This window comes from Lissotriton vulgaris, chromosome 4_1 (genome assembly GCF_964263255.1).
Source record: "Lissotriton vulgaris chromosome 4_1, aLisVul1.2, whole genome shotgun sequence".
NCBI lineage: Eukaryota > Metazoa > Chordata > Amphibia > Caudata > Salamandridae > Lissotriton > Lissotriton vulgaris.
The window spans coordinates 693,781,663-693,797,047 of record NC_141691.1 but is presented as its reverse complement, the minus strand read 5'-3'; the positions used below and the strand labels follow the sequence as shown (position 1 = coordinate 693,797,047).

At 42.5% G+C, this 15,385-nt stretch overlaps 1 protein-coding gene across 1 annotated transcript in view; it reads left to right on the top strand.

Moving 5' to 3' along the window:
* The window catches only part of ABCA13 (ATP binding cassette subfamily A member 13), a 2,590,787-nt gene that overhangs the window by 2,408,855 nt on the left and 166,547 nt on the right, over positions 1-15,385 (top strand). The window contains exon 47 of the mRNA XM_086964984.1: positions 11,618-11,721. Coding sequence (XP_086821110.1) covers positions 11,618-11,721 — 104 coding nt within the window. The remainder of the gene's footprint in view (positions 1-11,617; positions 11,722-15,385) is intronic.

Here is a 15,385-nt window from a genome sequence, read left to right as displayed (position 1 = left end):
AACTTTGTGCACATCTTGGAACTTTGCAGCTTTTTACTATCTTTGGCACATATGGTCACACACTTCATTTCTTGTAGTAAGACTGTTTTAATCTCTGGTCTTTTAGGCATGACAGTTCACTCTTTATTCACCTTTTTGATTTTTCTTGGTTGGTCTAGGGTGTGTTACTCAAATTATATGCACTTCTTCACACAGAAATTGTATTCTTTAACATGCATGTGACCACTTGATTAAGTTGTTCGCTCAGATAATTTAATACATGGATAAGTGATATTTCCGCCCCCTAATTATTGTACATTTATATTTTTTATATCGGCCCCCGAGAAGGGACAGAAAACCCAAAATGCATTGGGCAATACTATACATGTGAAGCAACACAAATTCCTGTAACTAAAAATATTATTTTGTTAAATAGGCCATTAACTCTTTGATTTACATTCATTGTTCATTGTTGAATACACCACTATCAAATGTTAAGATGAATGAACATTAGCAGTGACATACTGTTCTTGAATTGTCACATTAAAAATGAATACAGAAGATTAAGGTGGTGAAAGCTATTTTTGATAGAGTCTTAGAGCTGTGCAGCCAGGTTACAAGTGACTTGTGGTACTTGAAGCAGAGAAAATGTTTATTTTGCCAGATCAGCATGGCAGGTTAAAACTGCACACACGGGCTCTGCTATAGCAGGCCTGAGACATGTTAAAAGGAATACTTAATTGGGTCGCACAATCAGTGCTGCAGGCACACTAGTATCATTTACTAACAGGTCAAGGTGACATTGGCTTATACCCAACTGGCATATTTAATTTACTTATAAGTCCCACTCAATACACTCCCACTGCACACTTAAATAAATAACCTGCTCCGTTGTAATCAGGCGTCGAATCACACCTGAGGCACACTCGGTGCCTGGAGTGGGGCCCGATGATGAAGCATGCCACCAACTAGGTTGGTGAGGGAGGGCTTTCTTATAAAACCAATCGGTTTTCTCATGCAGACACATACAACATGTACATTGTCTAAGTAGCTAGTTTCTTTTTGATCTTTGCATATCCCCTGGGGAAAGGAACTAGCTACCCTAGTTCCTCACTATCTTCTTTGATTCCCAACATGTGCTCAGACACTACTACAAATTGCTAATACATTCATGCACACAGAGGAAAATGTGAAGTCACCATTTGAGTACTATGTCATCCCATTTGCTTAATCACACCATCATACAAGCTGTGACATGGCCACCCACATAAGTATATAAGTGAAGGTAGCGTTGATTATATAAGAATAAGTGAGTACAGTCAGTTGGGAGATATGGTTAAGATAGTGCCCTAACTTTTGAATTTGATATATGTGTAGGTTTTGTGCTGTAGCCACTATCACACTCCTGTCAACCCTAACTTCTCTTTAACTTTAGTACCTCCATGCAACTAATTGTTCTTTTACTGTTTCTGCATTCTGCATGGAAGCTTTCAATTAAATGGAAGCGTTGGGTCAGCTCAACCACAGCTTATCTAAGTGTTATGATTTAGCCCACCTGAGAAAAAACAATTTAGTTAGACAGTTCAATTTTGAGGGCCAATCAGTCTTTTAGCACTTACTTTGGTGCAACGACTTGTGGGTAAATTGGTAAATAATAATCAAAAAGAGTCGAAAGGTTAAAAAAAACACATTGATAAATAATCACACATATTCTTTACAAAGGTTAAGTAGCAGAATGGTAGAAACGACAGTCATGTCGCAGCACTCGGTGTGTTGGGTACAGGCGCTGAATTTGAACATTTCACTACGCAGTGAATGCATATTTAAATTAGAGCTGGGAGTTGAACCACAAATACAGAGAAATGTTAATTACATTAAAAAAGAACATGACTTCATGGAAAATAAATCAAATTTGATTAGGATAAATAGCCACAATCATAATATAACTTTAAGACAGCAAGATGTTTGTTTTTGGCCCAGTGTGTCTGGAAGGACTTGCCTGGTAAAGAATGGGAGAAGGAGAGCTTATGGTAGTTTTCATTATTTTCTTAATGTATGCAAAAGTGGAAAGCATGGTCAAGTCAATGTCGTTGGTCATGAGATGATCTAATCTGTGAAGGACAACTTGAATGATGTTGTGTTGAATTTAGCGATCATAGTATAAAGTATGAGGGTCCTTAGCTGTATGCGCTTATTAGGGGGTAGTATGTTAAGTTGTTGGTGAATTCAGGTTTGATATTTACTATTGTTTGGAAGTTAAATCCAAAGCTTTTTGAGGTATGAACGCTGTGTTGCCCATGTATAAGGCACAAGAAGCGTAAGGCAATGGCCAATTGGGAATCATGGGTTACTTTGAAGCCTTTCTTGAGTTCTAGGGGAGGTCTAAATTCTGAACATTATATTGTAGTGAAAGAACGAACTGGTGTTAACCTTTTGTAACAGTCCCATCAGATTTGTTTCAAAATTGTTTTTGAAGATAGTAGAAAATGAACAGGTGTCACTGACAAGTGTTAGTTTGAAAGAACACCTGTGATACATAAGACGATGTTTAAAACAACAGTGGGTGCAATTAACAGGCTTAAACATAACATTTAAAGAGAAAGATTATGCCATACTAATTAAACACAAGCTTAGTTAAATTAAAGGTTTTTTGGGGGGATGAGAGGTTGAAGTGCCTAATTCTATGGCAAAATTAGAATTTACCTTCTACACTTGTGATACCAGTTTGATATGGGGCAAATAACAATTGTAAAAATATTCTAGCCAATGGCTTTCCTCATTTGTTAATTGCATGTGGAGAAATGGTTGACAGGAACATGTAAGATGGGAGTCTGTGGTTCTCAGATTGATCTTGAGTTGGGAATTCTGTTTCTGAAGAAGAGTAGTTATTAGCAGTAGTACCTTGTGAAAAAATAGGAGAATATGTCATTATGGGGTTAATAATTCGCCAAAGTTCATAATGTGGGCAAAAGTGTGTATTGTTATGTAAAAGTGCAGAGGAGTTATCCTTGTACAGTGATATTTTGCTGTGTGGTGACAAATCTGTTCACTCTGAGAAGTTGATGAGTAAAGTGAAGTAGATGGCCCTTGAGGGCAATTTAGGAATATTAACCTAGCATTGAGCCAAAGTGGAGTATTGGTAGACATCCTTGGTTGGTTATGTTGAGAATTGTGTGAAGTAGTGTGTTGATGCACCACAAGGAACAAGCTACTAATTTGTCGTCTTTGCATTTTGGAAGCTAGCACTGGTGTTTTGGGGGCCACCTAGTACCATAGCAGCTAATCAGTGCTATTCTGTGGCTGAGGTAGATGTTTACACAAAGTGATTTGAAGTTATGTTCATTTTAGAGCTTGTAACTTATGGTGATACTATGCTATTTTGGCCTTGCTGAAAGGGATGATTTCCTCAAGGATATCTTTCAGACAATATGTGAAGTTAATTTCACAACACCTGTAAACATGTGTTATGTAGTAATTTGGATGGTATTTATGTGTAGTGCTGTATCATGTTTAAGCCAACTGGTTAATCGAAAGAAAATACAATCTTTGTGAAGTCGATTTAGTGTACAGTTGTTCTAAGATTATTTTGGTGGTAGGATTGAAGGTGATGTCGGGACACATAAAACAACTCTTCAGTCTTCAAATTGATGATCTCCTTTCAAGTTAGTTTTTCAGTGTAATAAACGACTCTATTGTGCACCATGGTTTGATGAAGAAGCATATTGGGTAGAAAATTGTTGTTCAGAAGTTGGATAAGAATGTTACATGAAAAATGTAACAAATGAAGGTAAAAATAGATATAACAGGATATTGTTTAATGGTTTCAGGTTTGCTGTTGAAGACATGGTACCTGTCCAGGATGCAATACATGAAAGAATGTACTTGCCTAAGTATATGGAAATCGTCACTGTGCACCAGGTTAAATAATATTCTATTAGGGTGTTTGATAATGAATGGTGGAGTGGGGAAAGGATGACAAAGTTTGATAAGGGAATACTAATTGATGATGGTAATAAGTGAGGTAGGAGTTCATTGGTCTAGCTAGTTACAGATGACTAGTCAGGTTTATTTGTATTCTCTAGGTATTCAGTCTTGCAAAGCTTTTAGTTTGTGTATACATTTTGTTTTCTTGGTGTGTTCCTGGGGTCTGAGTGGTACTTGCCTATTGGGTGCCTTTGTCTGGACTTGGATTCATGCACAGATTATCTCTTAACTTTGTAAAACGAGTTTCTTTCCCTTTGCCTATTCTGAAACATGGAAGTTATGGCCAGATAAATCTATATTTTTGGGCTGAGGGTATCCATAAGATTTGTCAAAGATCTTGCTCTCCCCCAGTTTGAAGAAAAATGGCTTCTTCTGGCTTATATACCAGAATAAATATTGGCAGTATGACAGCAAATACCGAAACACGAAACATGATTATCAGGATAGCTGTAATGGCAAGGTACATCATTTTATGCACTCATGAAGATGTGCTTATAGGATCTGAGAACGAAAAGGTTTGTTTTATTCCTAACAGTGTGACAGGTGGCCATTTAAGAAGCCATTGGGTCCTGGCCATGTGATGGGTTTGAGGGCCTTAACACTTCCGCGAAAGTCTTCTCAACCCGGAAGTGCCATTTAGAATATGTTATGGCTAAGTTAATAGGTAAAAGGGACAGTAAACAATCTACTCCCAGTCTAGAATGACAATCTTGCTTCACACCACCATGACTCATGGCATTTCTTTCATGTGTTCTTTAGAGTTTTTATATATATTGGTATGGTCATTTCTCTCTGATCATTTCCCCCTAGAACTGTTTGTGTAAATGTAGGAGAGACCATGCACTTATGTTTTAAAACTATCCCTGCCTTCCACTGAAGCGCAGCTTGAACTTTAAATTCTTCGGCACGCAGCTTAATGCATAACTAATGCTCTAAGTGCCCAATATTCACCCAATACATAATTTTCTTCCCAATGTGCCTTAATGCATTTTTTCATACATTAATATTCTTCATACATGATTCTATATTCCTCAGACCAAGAACGGAAAGAAAGTATAATGCAAAAATTGCAATTTATTCATACTAATGGCCTTTCTTCATGCTCACAGGGTTCGAAACACCTAGGGATTTGCTCGCATACTTCTATTTTTATGCTGCAGTCCCTGAAGTTTTCTTTTTAAATAATTTGAAAAACAGGCTGTTCATTAAACCGATAGTTGAAAATGTGATGTGCACAAAGGTAACGCGTTCTCCGAGTATTCACATGGTGAGAAAGTGCATTTGACATTTTATGAGCATACAGGAAGATTACTGTTTAAGTTAATGCAGCTTTAATTCATATTCTGAGAAAATAAATATTCAGCAGGTTTCTTGGGGTTATCAATGTCTCTTTTGCACATTTCAGCAATGAAAGACGTTGTGATCAACATATTAAATACCAAAATCCGCACTTTTTCCCTCGACGGAATTATGTTTGTTCACCATTAAAGCATTTTAAATCAGCAACTTTTTTTTCCGAAAAGGGACCATGGTTTGTAAATGTTCGAACAATCCTAGACCTAAGAGAAGACAAATCTCCTAAACAACGATGATGTAATCACTTAACTTTATGCCTCGTTCAGCTAAATGTGACTATCTTTTGGAGTTTTTCTGATGGTTTCAAGAATAGGCTTCCCCGTTATACTTATGTGTAATTGGTATTCTAAAAAAAAAGTTGAGTGACAGATTACAACTGGTCTGTGCCACTATCTTTGCTTTTTGAATGAAATATTTCATTTTCATAATAATCTACAAATACATTTGAGAACCTCTCATGCCTGAATTAAACAGATTGACGTATTGTCTATTATGTCAAGAAGGTTTTATGCTAAATTCCATAGAGCTTTTCTGATGGATTCTTCGAACTATAGCTTTTTCACCTTTAGATCATTCTCCACGAGCCAGAAACTTTGATAGCAGTGCTTCAGCACCGCTAGTTGGTTCCATGTTCCACCCCGGAAGTGACGGTGCAAAGCTACATATAAACACTACCCCTGTTCATCTACATCATGTGCTTTTTTTCACCATGTTTGTACTTAGATCTAGAGCTCCGCCTCCTTTTTCGTGGGTTCATAAATTCTTTCACATTCTTATTCCAATGTGCATGGGAATGATGTCCACACCAAAGAAAATAGAGTTCAAACCGTGCCGTGAGTGTTAAAAACTGATGTGGGCGATAGACCCACACAATGTGTGCCTCTGGTGTTTGGGCACAACTCCAAGTAGAGCAAATAATGTACCCCTATGCCCCCGTCTATCTGGGACCGTGAAGCAGAGCAGTCCATCGTAAAAAAACTTAAAGAAGTCAGGGACTTTGGGTAGGTTCCGGTGCTGCTCAAAGTCGAAGGCACCAACCCATTCCAGTTCTCGAGACCGTTCCTGCAACAGGTCTTCTTCATGTCTGTCATCCAGTAAATCGAAATGCAACTTGAAGAAGACACATAGGAAGTCAAAGGAGGTCTCGACCCTACCCTGCCACTCCAAAGAGGAGTCAGGAGGGCATAAAGATTACAGATCAGAGAGCTGATTCCACTACTGACCAACCAATGCTCCGAATTTCTGGAGCCATCTGTAATGCTGCAGCATGTTGAGGCCTTTTTAGGAGGCCGCGTTACATGTTATAAATTGGGTCTCTAGTTCGCAGAAGTTCGCACCCTGCCCAAGTAGTGACCACAATCCTAGTCAATGTAAGTCAAATATACAATCTAAATGAACCTCTGCTCACCCTCTAGTAGCTTGGCACAGAGCAGCCAGGCTTAACTTAAGAGGCAATGTGCGCTTAAATGACAGTAACACAGTGAAAAAACTAAACACCAGGTAAGAAAAATAGAGATTGTTTATCAGAGTAAAACAAAACCAAAACAACAAAAATCCAATAATTATAACTTGAGACATGAATTTTTAAAAATTAAATCCCAAAACAGTGCTAAGAAGTCAATAGCACTAAAAGGTTACTTGAGGTTGCGCCAGAGTGAGGTAAATCCAAAGTTCCAGGCTGACCACGATGGAGGGCAGGCTGGCTGCAGGACTTACACAGAGCCTGCTGAAAAACGACCTTGTATTGAGCAAGCGTTAATGTCGAGGACTCACTATGCCAGTCCCGTTTCATGCAGTCGAATCAATGCGTTGAAGTCGAGCTTTGCAGTCGGGACCTTGGATCAGTGGTGTGTATTCATCAAACCTTACAGCCTGGTCCCACGTCGTCATGAAGCCATGCAGGGATGTCCTAGTATTGTCACTGCAGCAGCATAGAAATACACAGCATCAGGTCTGATCTGCACAGTGGTGATGATGCGTCGATTTTAGAGCAAAACAGCTGAAGAAACCACACCTGAGGCCCAGGATTGGAGGGGCACCTCAGGCAAGGGAGGACTCACAGATGGCAGAGTCCAGCAGCTGAAGCAGAGTTGAAGGAAGTCTTCTATCTCCCTGAGACATTTCAAGAACAGGGGCAAACCTGCAAGTCCTTAGAGAAACTTAGGTCCAGTCCTTCTCACTCCCAGGCAAGAAGCAGCAGGCCAAAACAACAGAGCAGGTAGCAGAGTGGCAGTCCATCCTACAGCACAGCAATCAGCAGGCCTCTCCGTCTCTCAGCGCCAAGACGCCTCGGCATAAGAGCGCTCTAAAAATAATTCAGTCAGTCAGTCAGGCCAACACAGCAAAGCCGTTAGCAAAGTGGTAGTCCCTCCTGCAGCACAGCAGCTCTGCTTCCAGGCAGAATACCCTTGGTTCCAGCAAAGTTCTCTTTTGGTGTTGTGAGGGGTCCAGTACTCATATCCACTGGGCCTTTGAAGTAGGGTTGACTACAAAGAGGCCTTTGAAAATCACAAGGTCCCTGCCCTTCCTGCCCTGGCTCCAGACTCACTACGGGGGAGGGGTGGGGGTGCAACTCTTTGTCTGGGGACAGGCACAGCCCTAAACAGGTGCATGTGTCAGCTCCTCCTTCCCAATCTACCCCAGGAAGGCCCACCAGCCTAGTGATGGGCCAGCTCTCTTTGTGTGACTGTCTAGAGGGAATGCACAAAGCTCGACTGTCACTCAACCCAGAGGTGTGTTCAGAGACACCTAAAGGCACAGAATGGTTAAAGTAAGAAAATGCCAACTTTCTAAAAGTTACATTTTAAGACTTAAAATTTTTAATCCGACTTCTCCATAAGTAGTGATTTTAAGTTGGGAGTCCAGAGACACCAAACTCCAAATCTCTAACTCTTCCCACTTGGAAGATACACTTAAAAGATGTTTCAATTCAATCCTAAAGTTAACCTATGAGAGAGATATGCCTAGCAGTAGTGAGAATCACATTTAGCAGTTTTTCATTACCAGGATGTGTAAACCTCAAAAGTACATGTCCTACCTTTTAAATACACTGCACCCTGCCAATAGGGCTGCATATGGCTGCTTTAGGGTGATGTATATGTAATAAAAGGAAAGGTTTGGGCTTCGCAATTAGGTTAACCTGCTAGGTCGAAATGGCAGTTTAAACTGCAAACACTGGCTCTGCAGTAACAGGGCTGGGCCATGTTTAAAGAGCTACTCAAGTGGGTGGCACAATCAGTGCTGCAGACCCACTAGTAGCATTTAATTTACTGGACCTGGGCACATATAGGTCACTTTACTGGGAACTTATAAGTAAATTAAATATGCCAATTGGGGATATGCCAATGTTACCATGTTTTGAGTACAGACCATATTTACATTAGCACTGGTCAGAAGTGGTAACGTGCCCAGAATCTTGAAGCCAGCAAAAATGAAGTCAGCTAAACAGTAGGTCAGAAGACAAAAAGTCAGGGGGAACCACAGCAAGTTTAACTTTGCACATTTTGGCAATCTTCTGGCTCCTTCTGGGGAGCCTTTGAGTCACAAGGATCTGCAAGGGCCTCCAGTCAGATTACCATTGATGGGTCCATTGTCCCTGCTGTATGACTCCCTAAAACATACCTTGGGTTCCACATCAACTCCGTGCCAACTTCCTCTCTCGCTCTAAAGCATGCGCCAATCCCTTCTTCATTGGAGCCAGTACTGTTATAGCTGGTGCTGGAGTTTGAACCCTTGCTGACTCCAGTGTCCAACCCCGAGCCAAATCCATCTCGATCCCTACTGAGGTCATGCCTTGACTTCACTTCAACACAGCCAATTCACATATGATATGAATCAAACAAGCCACTTCTTCTGCCAAGAGCTGTCCTCAGAGGATCCATCATCTTGTGGCTCGGATTCTGAGACGAGTTTTCCACCACCTTTAAATGACAATGGTGATGATGGAAATGATTTGCCCCCATATTATAATGATCACAGTATATTTATATATAGACTTGCAGGAGACTGGTGAGCTTCTATACACTGATTTACATGCAAATGGTTTATTGTCTCTGTACGTGTATATGATCTAAAATGCTTCGACACCCTACACTGCTATGAAAGGCTCTATAAACCAAATCAGATACTCATGAGAGAAGGGTTATTGAGAGCTGAGAGACACTGTTGGAGGATGATAGTGAGGGACTCATTGATAATTTACTATGCTTTAAAAACGAATGCAATTGAATATATAAAGAACAATGTGTTGTAGAATGCACACTTTTCCCCAAATTTTCTAGGGGGAAGAACCCACCCAACCCAGTGGTCAGGCTCACTCGCTGCGTGCACTCGTTCACTATGCACTCTATGTGGGCCTGTCTGACCAAATTTGCCAGGGCTGCTTTGGGTTCCCAGACCATCCCTGGTTGCAATGTTTCAAAGCTCAGCCCAAACAAGCACCGAACGGAGCAATGAACAAATTAGTTAAGAAATCAACATGCATAGATGCCACACAGCTTGGATGCTGAGATTTCGAGACAGAATGATGCAACTCACAGTTATCGTGTGCTGTAGACAAAGCAATATGTTAGAAAAGAAGGTGCATAGATAGCTCCTTCATAACCCTGTGCAAAATACACAGAAACGAATCACGACACAACCACTTATGGGCTACTGGAAAGGAAAATGCCATGTCTGATGACAAACGTAATTTCTTTCGATCTCTGTGTTGGAACGGGGGAAAACTAAACTTCCTTTTAAAGAGTCTTCCGAGAAGATAGTTTTACTCAAGTATCTACTTTCCACCCACTATTAATTATATATGTCATAGATTCAGATAGTACATTGTTCAAAGCCAAAATAAATATTTTTATTTTGGGAAGCAATTTTGTTTATCCTACAGAAATCAACATTTGAAAAGAAATCCAATCTTTAGTTTAGATCTAGCGTTACTGTATACAAATAGATTACATATACACTGATTGCAAAGGAAATAAACAACATTGAATTTGCCAACATAGAAACAGTAATATTAGTCGCAGTCGTGAAAAAGCAAAATACAAACGAATATAGGATAAAAACGAAAGATCAAAAAGAATAAAAAAAAGGTTAGCAAACAACAAAAGAATGGTAAAAACTTAGGGCCAGATGTAGGTAATCCCACTTTACCGACTCTTAAATACCGAATCATACCGATTCGGTATTTAAGAGCAGGTAAATGGTATATAGGTAATTTTTGGGTAAAAATTACAGAATCGGTAAGTTTCAGTAATTACCGAATCAGTATTTACCGATTCAGTAATTGCCATTCCTTCCTATGGTCCTGGAGGCCCATAGGAATGAAGGTCAATTAACGAATCGGTAAATACCGATTCGGTAAAAGGGTGAAACATTGAAGGGTGGCATGGTGTCACTTTGACACCCTGTTGCACCCCTCAATTGGGTATGGGTGCACATGTTGCAGACATACATGCCCTAAGGTCATGTATGTCTGCAACATGGCACTGTTGGAAAAGCAAATAAAATGCTTGTTGAAAAGTTTTCATTATTTACCACCAACTTCTAGTTGGTGGTAAATAACGAATCCTTAACTAAGAAATGTAGTAACTTAAGTGCTTCCTACATCCTGGATTCGGTAACTTACCGAATCGGTATGGTAAGAATTCGGTATTTTACCGAATCCTTAAATTACCGATTTGGTAAAATAACGAATCCTACAAAAAATGACACCTACATCTGGAAAGCCCAATACCGGTCGGTAACGGCCGAAATTCGGTAATTTCGGCAGTTACCGACTAGTATTGGGTGACCTACATCTGGCCCAAAAGGATGTATGTTATTACCACGCGCGCGTTACAACGACGTACCATTACAACGTGGTTGTAACAACGCAAGTCGTTACAACGACTTGCGTCGGGGGGGCGCAAATTTAAAACATTTAATTTACTATTCCAACACCAGTCCCCATGGATAGTAGGGAAGGTGTTGGGATAGTAAATCAAATGATTTACTATCCTTGAGCGCCCCCCAGCGCAATTCGTTGTAACAACTTTTGTTGTTACAACCGCGTGGTAATGGTACGTCGTTGTAACGCGCGCGTTGTAAACGTTGCATACCGGCCCAAAATGCCACTGGTAGCCTCCAAGTGCACTTATTTAACTTGGACTATATGGCTTTCAACAAGTTACATGATTTTTATTGAAAATGAGTGTTACTTTTGTTGTTTTCTTTGACGAGGTTAGTTCTTGGCACAGAACGAATACACAGACACATTTTACTGCTCTCTCTTAAAAATATATGTTTTTGGGACATTTTACAGGATGAACCTAGCTCTGGAATGGACCCCTGCTCTAAGAGATACCTATGGAAAACAATCCTAAAGGAAGTACAGGATGGGTGTGCTGCTGTCCTAACATCACACAGGTATCCTGAAATGTACTTGTTATGCTAATATTACTGTGATAACAGTTTCCATTCTGTAAAATCAATGCGTGTGTTTAATCTTAACTTATCACATCTATAGTTTGGTCTTCACCCACGTCGTATGTGCAGGAGCATAATTCTGATTGATACTTCTACCTGCCTATTCCTCACCTTGTAAACATCCCCAGGACTGGATCTGAAAATGTTGCTTTTATTCTCCGGCGCATTGGGTACAACTTCCGACATAATGCCATCTGAGCCACATTGTGCCAACTTTGCACCCTGATCTGTTTTGCTTGTCCCCACATTTCAACTCGGACCCAAAGCTGCTCTTCATGTCGTATTTTCTTGAAAGGAAAAACATATTTTCCAGTGTCAGGCAAGATGCCACCACCCAAAAAATTGTGTGATGCCCTCTCGGTTCTGCAATGAACATATGTTCAGTTCGGACACCCACGCGGTCTGCCTGTGTTGCTTGTAGCCCAAGCATGGCTTCCTTCTTGTGGGATCAATGCAGCCGTATGCATGCAAAAGCCATAAAGTAGCAGGATGCAAAGTTATTCATGGTACGAGTGATGAGTGCTGGACTCTGCAACGGTTGAACCCCAGTTCAAGACCAAAGCTAAGATCATCACCCTCTTCTAAATTGTCAAAGAAAAAAAGACAATCATAAAAAAAAGGTGTTGGTAGGACAACTCCACACCCAGATGCTGCTCTGGTACCAAACCTTCTTCTAGCATCTTCAAAGTTCCTGGCGAAATGCACCCAAACACTGATGGAGATGGCTCAGATAATGATGCAAAGCTTCACAGAAACTGAAAAGATCAAGTGGTCAAGGACTGGCAGGGTGCTCTGAATCAGATCCTCAGAGCAGGCCATGGATTCAGTGGCAAGGCCTATAGGGTTCTTCTGCAGTGCTGAGGAGACACGCTCAACTTCACTCTGTGGGCTTCTTGGTGGAGGTCCAGACAAGTTTAATGGGCATACCTTTTGAGCTGTCTTGCCTCTTTGGCGACAAAACTGTCTCAGCCCTTGAGACTACAGCCTATTCCTTGAGGTTCAGATTCCCTGTCTGTCAGTTCAACATTTAGTACTGCTAAATTCGTCGTAGTTCAAAAGGTTCGCCATTTTGACACTGTCAACCTTTTCAGTCCATCCAGCAGCCAATCTAGTTCCTATGTCAGTACAGATGTCATGGCAAATCCAAGGACAGGCTAGGAGAGCAGCCCTTTCCCTCCTCTTCCTCCTCTGCACCATCTGTGGAGAGGCTTTAGTTTCCCATTGAGGGAGCATGGGCGTCCTATGGGAGGCAGGGTGCCGCTTCATCTAGAGGCCTGCTTGGCCATTATGATGGCCCAGTGTAGCGTACAAATTGAAGAACGGAGCTATGCCCCTTCTTTCCACCAAAACACTCCCTCCATTCCCCAAGTTTCTGCCTATGAGTCAAGTGAACAAACTCACATTCTCCAGCAGTAGGTGGCAGCGCTGATGCAGAAGGCGCAGTGGAGCTGATTCCTGACCCCAAGATTGGGATGGGATGTTAATCTATGTTATGTTATGCTATGTTTGTAGGAAGCTGACTGTGTATATACACTGTACCAAAATAAGGACTAGTGTGCACAAAGTCCATTGGATCCCCAGAGGACAAAGTAAATAACACTAATGCTCTCTTTTGTGGGAGTGTGGGCGAGCAGTTAGGCTTATCAGAAGGCAGTGCTCAGCATTTGTTGTACACAAACAGGCAAGTAATGATTAAAACACTCAATGACTTAATCCAAGACCAATGGTTTGTAAAAGTATTACTTTTTGTATATTTCTTTTTTACTTTCCTTTTATTGAACATTTTCCAACTGAACAAAAGAAAAAAATACCCCCAGTCGTTCAGAACAGTGTACAGTACATTCAACACACGTTCACATCATCATATTACATCATATATTGGCAGTTAGTGTTACACATCAATTTCATCCTAGTTTACAGTCGTATTGATTCTTGGACATTTCAGACCTATGTGGCAGCATGTAATATATACGCATGGTGGTTAAATTCCTACTACACTAATATCCTTATTTGCCAGCATATGCGCCAGAACAGGGACCCACTTATGTCTTTAGCTTGTCATTGGGTCAGGGTTCCCCCATTCATCCTCGTGTTTTCAAGACCCCGCGCTATCCTGTCTGTTTGTGGTGACCCCTGTTTCATCTGATGTAGAAAGAAGGTAAGCTTTGAGGGGATCCCATGTATCTCTTGGCCTGCAGGTAGGTGGGGGTAATTCTGCATACGTAAATGATTGTTCCTGCCACATTATCAGACCTTGCAGCCAGTCTTTGAATTTAGGGGCCCGACCCCTACCCCATTTACATGCAACTTTGCGTTTTGCTATCAGAAATCCCAGAGCCAAATATTTCTTATCTGCAGTGTCAACTCCATCTGTGTAACCTAGTATGGCACAAGACTGAGATATCTGAAGTGATGTGCCCACCGTCTGTGTCATAGCTTTAAGTATATGTTGCCAGTATTCATATATTACTGGGCATTCCCATGCCAGGTGTAAACATCCAGCCCTATCTGAAAGAGACACGTTAGTGATAGATTCCTTACCTTGGAATATCCCCAGGCGTCAGACTGGATCCGGAAACTTTTGCGTAGCAGTACCCTTGCGCGTCAGTAGGCGACGTCTGCGGCTCCGCGTCCGTCGTGGGCGCCGTGATGACGTCGTCGGAGTACTTAGACGCCGCCTCCGCGTGCTGACGTCAGTTCTTCTTTTTTCCGCGCCAGCCAGCGCAGATCTGGAAAAAGCAGTAACCCAGTCAATTTTTGACTAACTTTTTTTGAGATCATTTTGATCCTTCTCGAAGTCTTGCGACTCCGATCGGTGCCGTAGGGATGCCTAGTTTCAAGCATTGTGAAGATTGCGACCGCACCATGTCGGTCACGGATCCTCACCACCTGTGCCTGACTTGTCTAGGCGTCGACCACGACGACAAGGCCTGCTCCAACTGCCGGGCCCTTTCTTCGAAAGCCAGGCGGGAGCGGTCCCGCAGGCGACTCGAACTCCGGCAGTTGGCCCCGCGCCGCGTGAGGTCCCGGTCCCGGTCCCACGGGAGGTCGAGGGACAGGTCGCGGGGACGGAGCCACCAAAGCTCTGGGAGTCGGCACCACTCCTCCGGGTCGAAGTCGTCGTCAGGTAAGAAGCACAAGAAGTCGAAGAGGCGTCATCGCTCTTCTGACTCCCCCCGACGCTCGCGTGACGCGGCCGGGGGTTCGGGTAACACCGCCCACGCAGCTCCTTCGGAGTCGCGGGCGTCACGTCCTGCCCCACACCCTCCAGTCCCTGGGCGAGACGTGACGCCGGAGGAGATTGAGCGCTTCCTCATTGCCATGAGGTCCCTTTCTCCTCCGATGGGCTCCACGGCACCTCCGGGCCCAGCGGACCCGTCTGGGGCCCCTAGCGGGTCGGGTGCTTCGGCCCCGACGCCGCCGGCGCCTTCGGGCCTGGCGCTGCAGGGTTCAACGGTCCTGACACCGCCGGCTCCTTCGGGCCCGGCGCCGCAAGGTCAAGCGGGCCCGACGCCGCCGGCGCCTTCAGGCCTGGTGCCACGGGACGCTGTTGGACCTTCCTCGGGCTCTGGATCGTCACCGCTGAACCTTACGACCCCCCCGG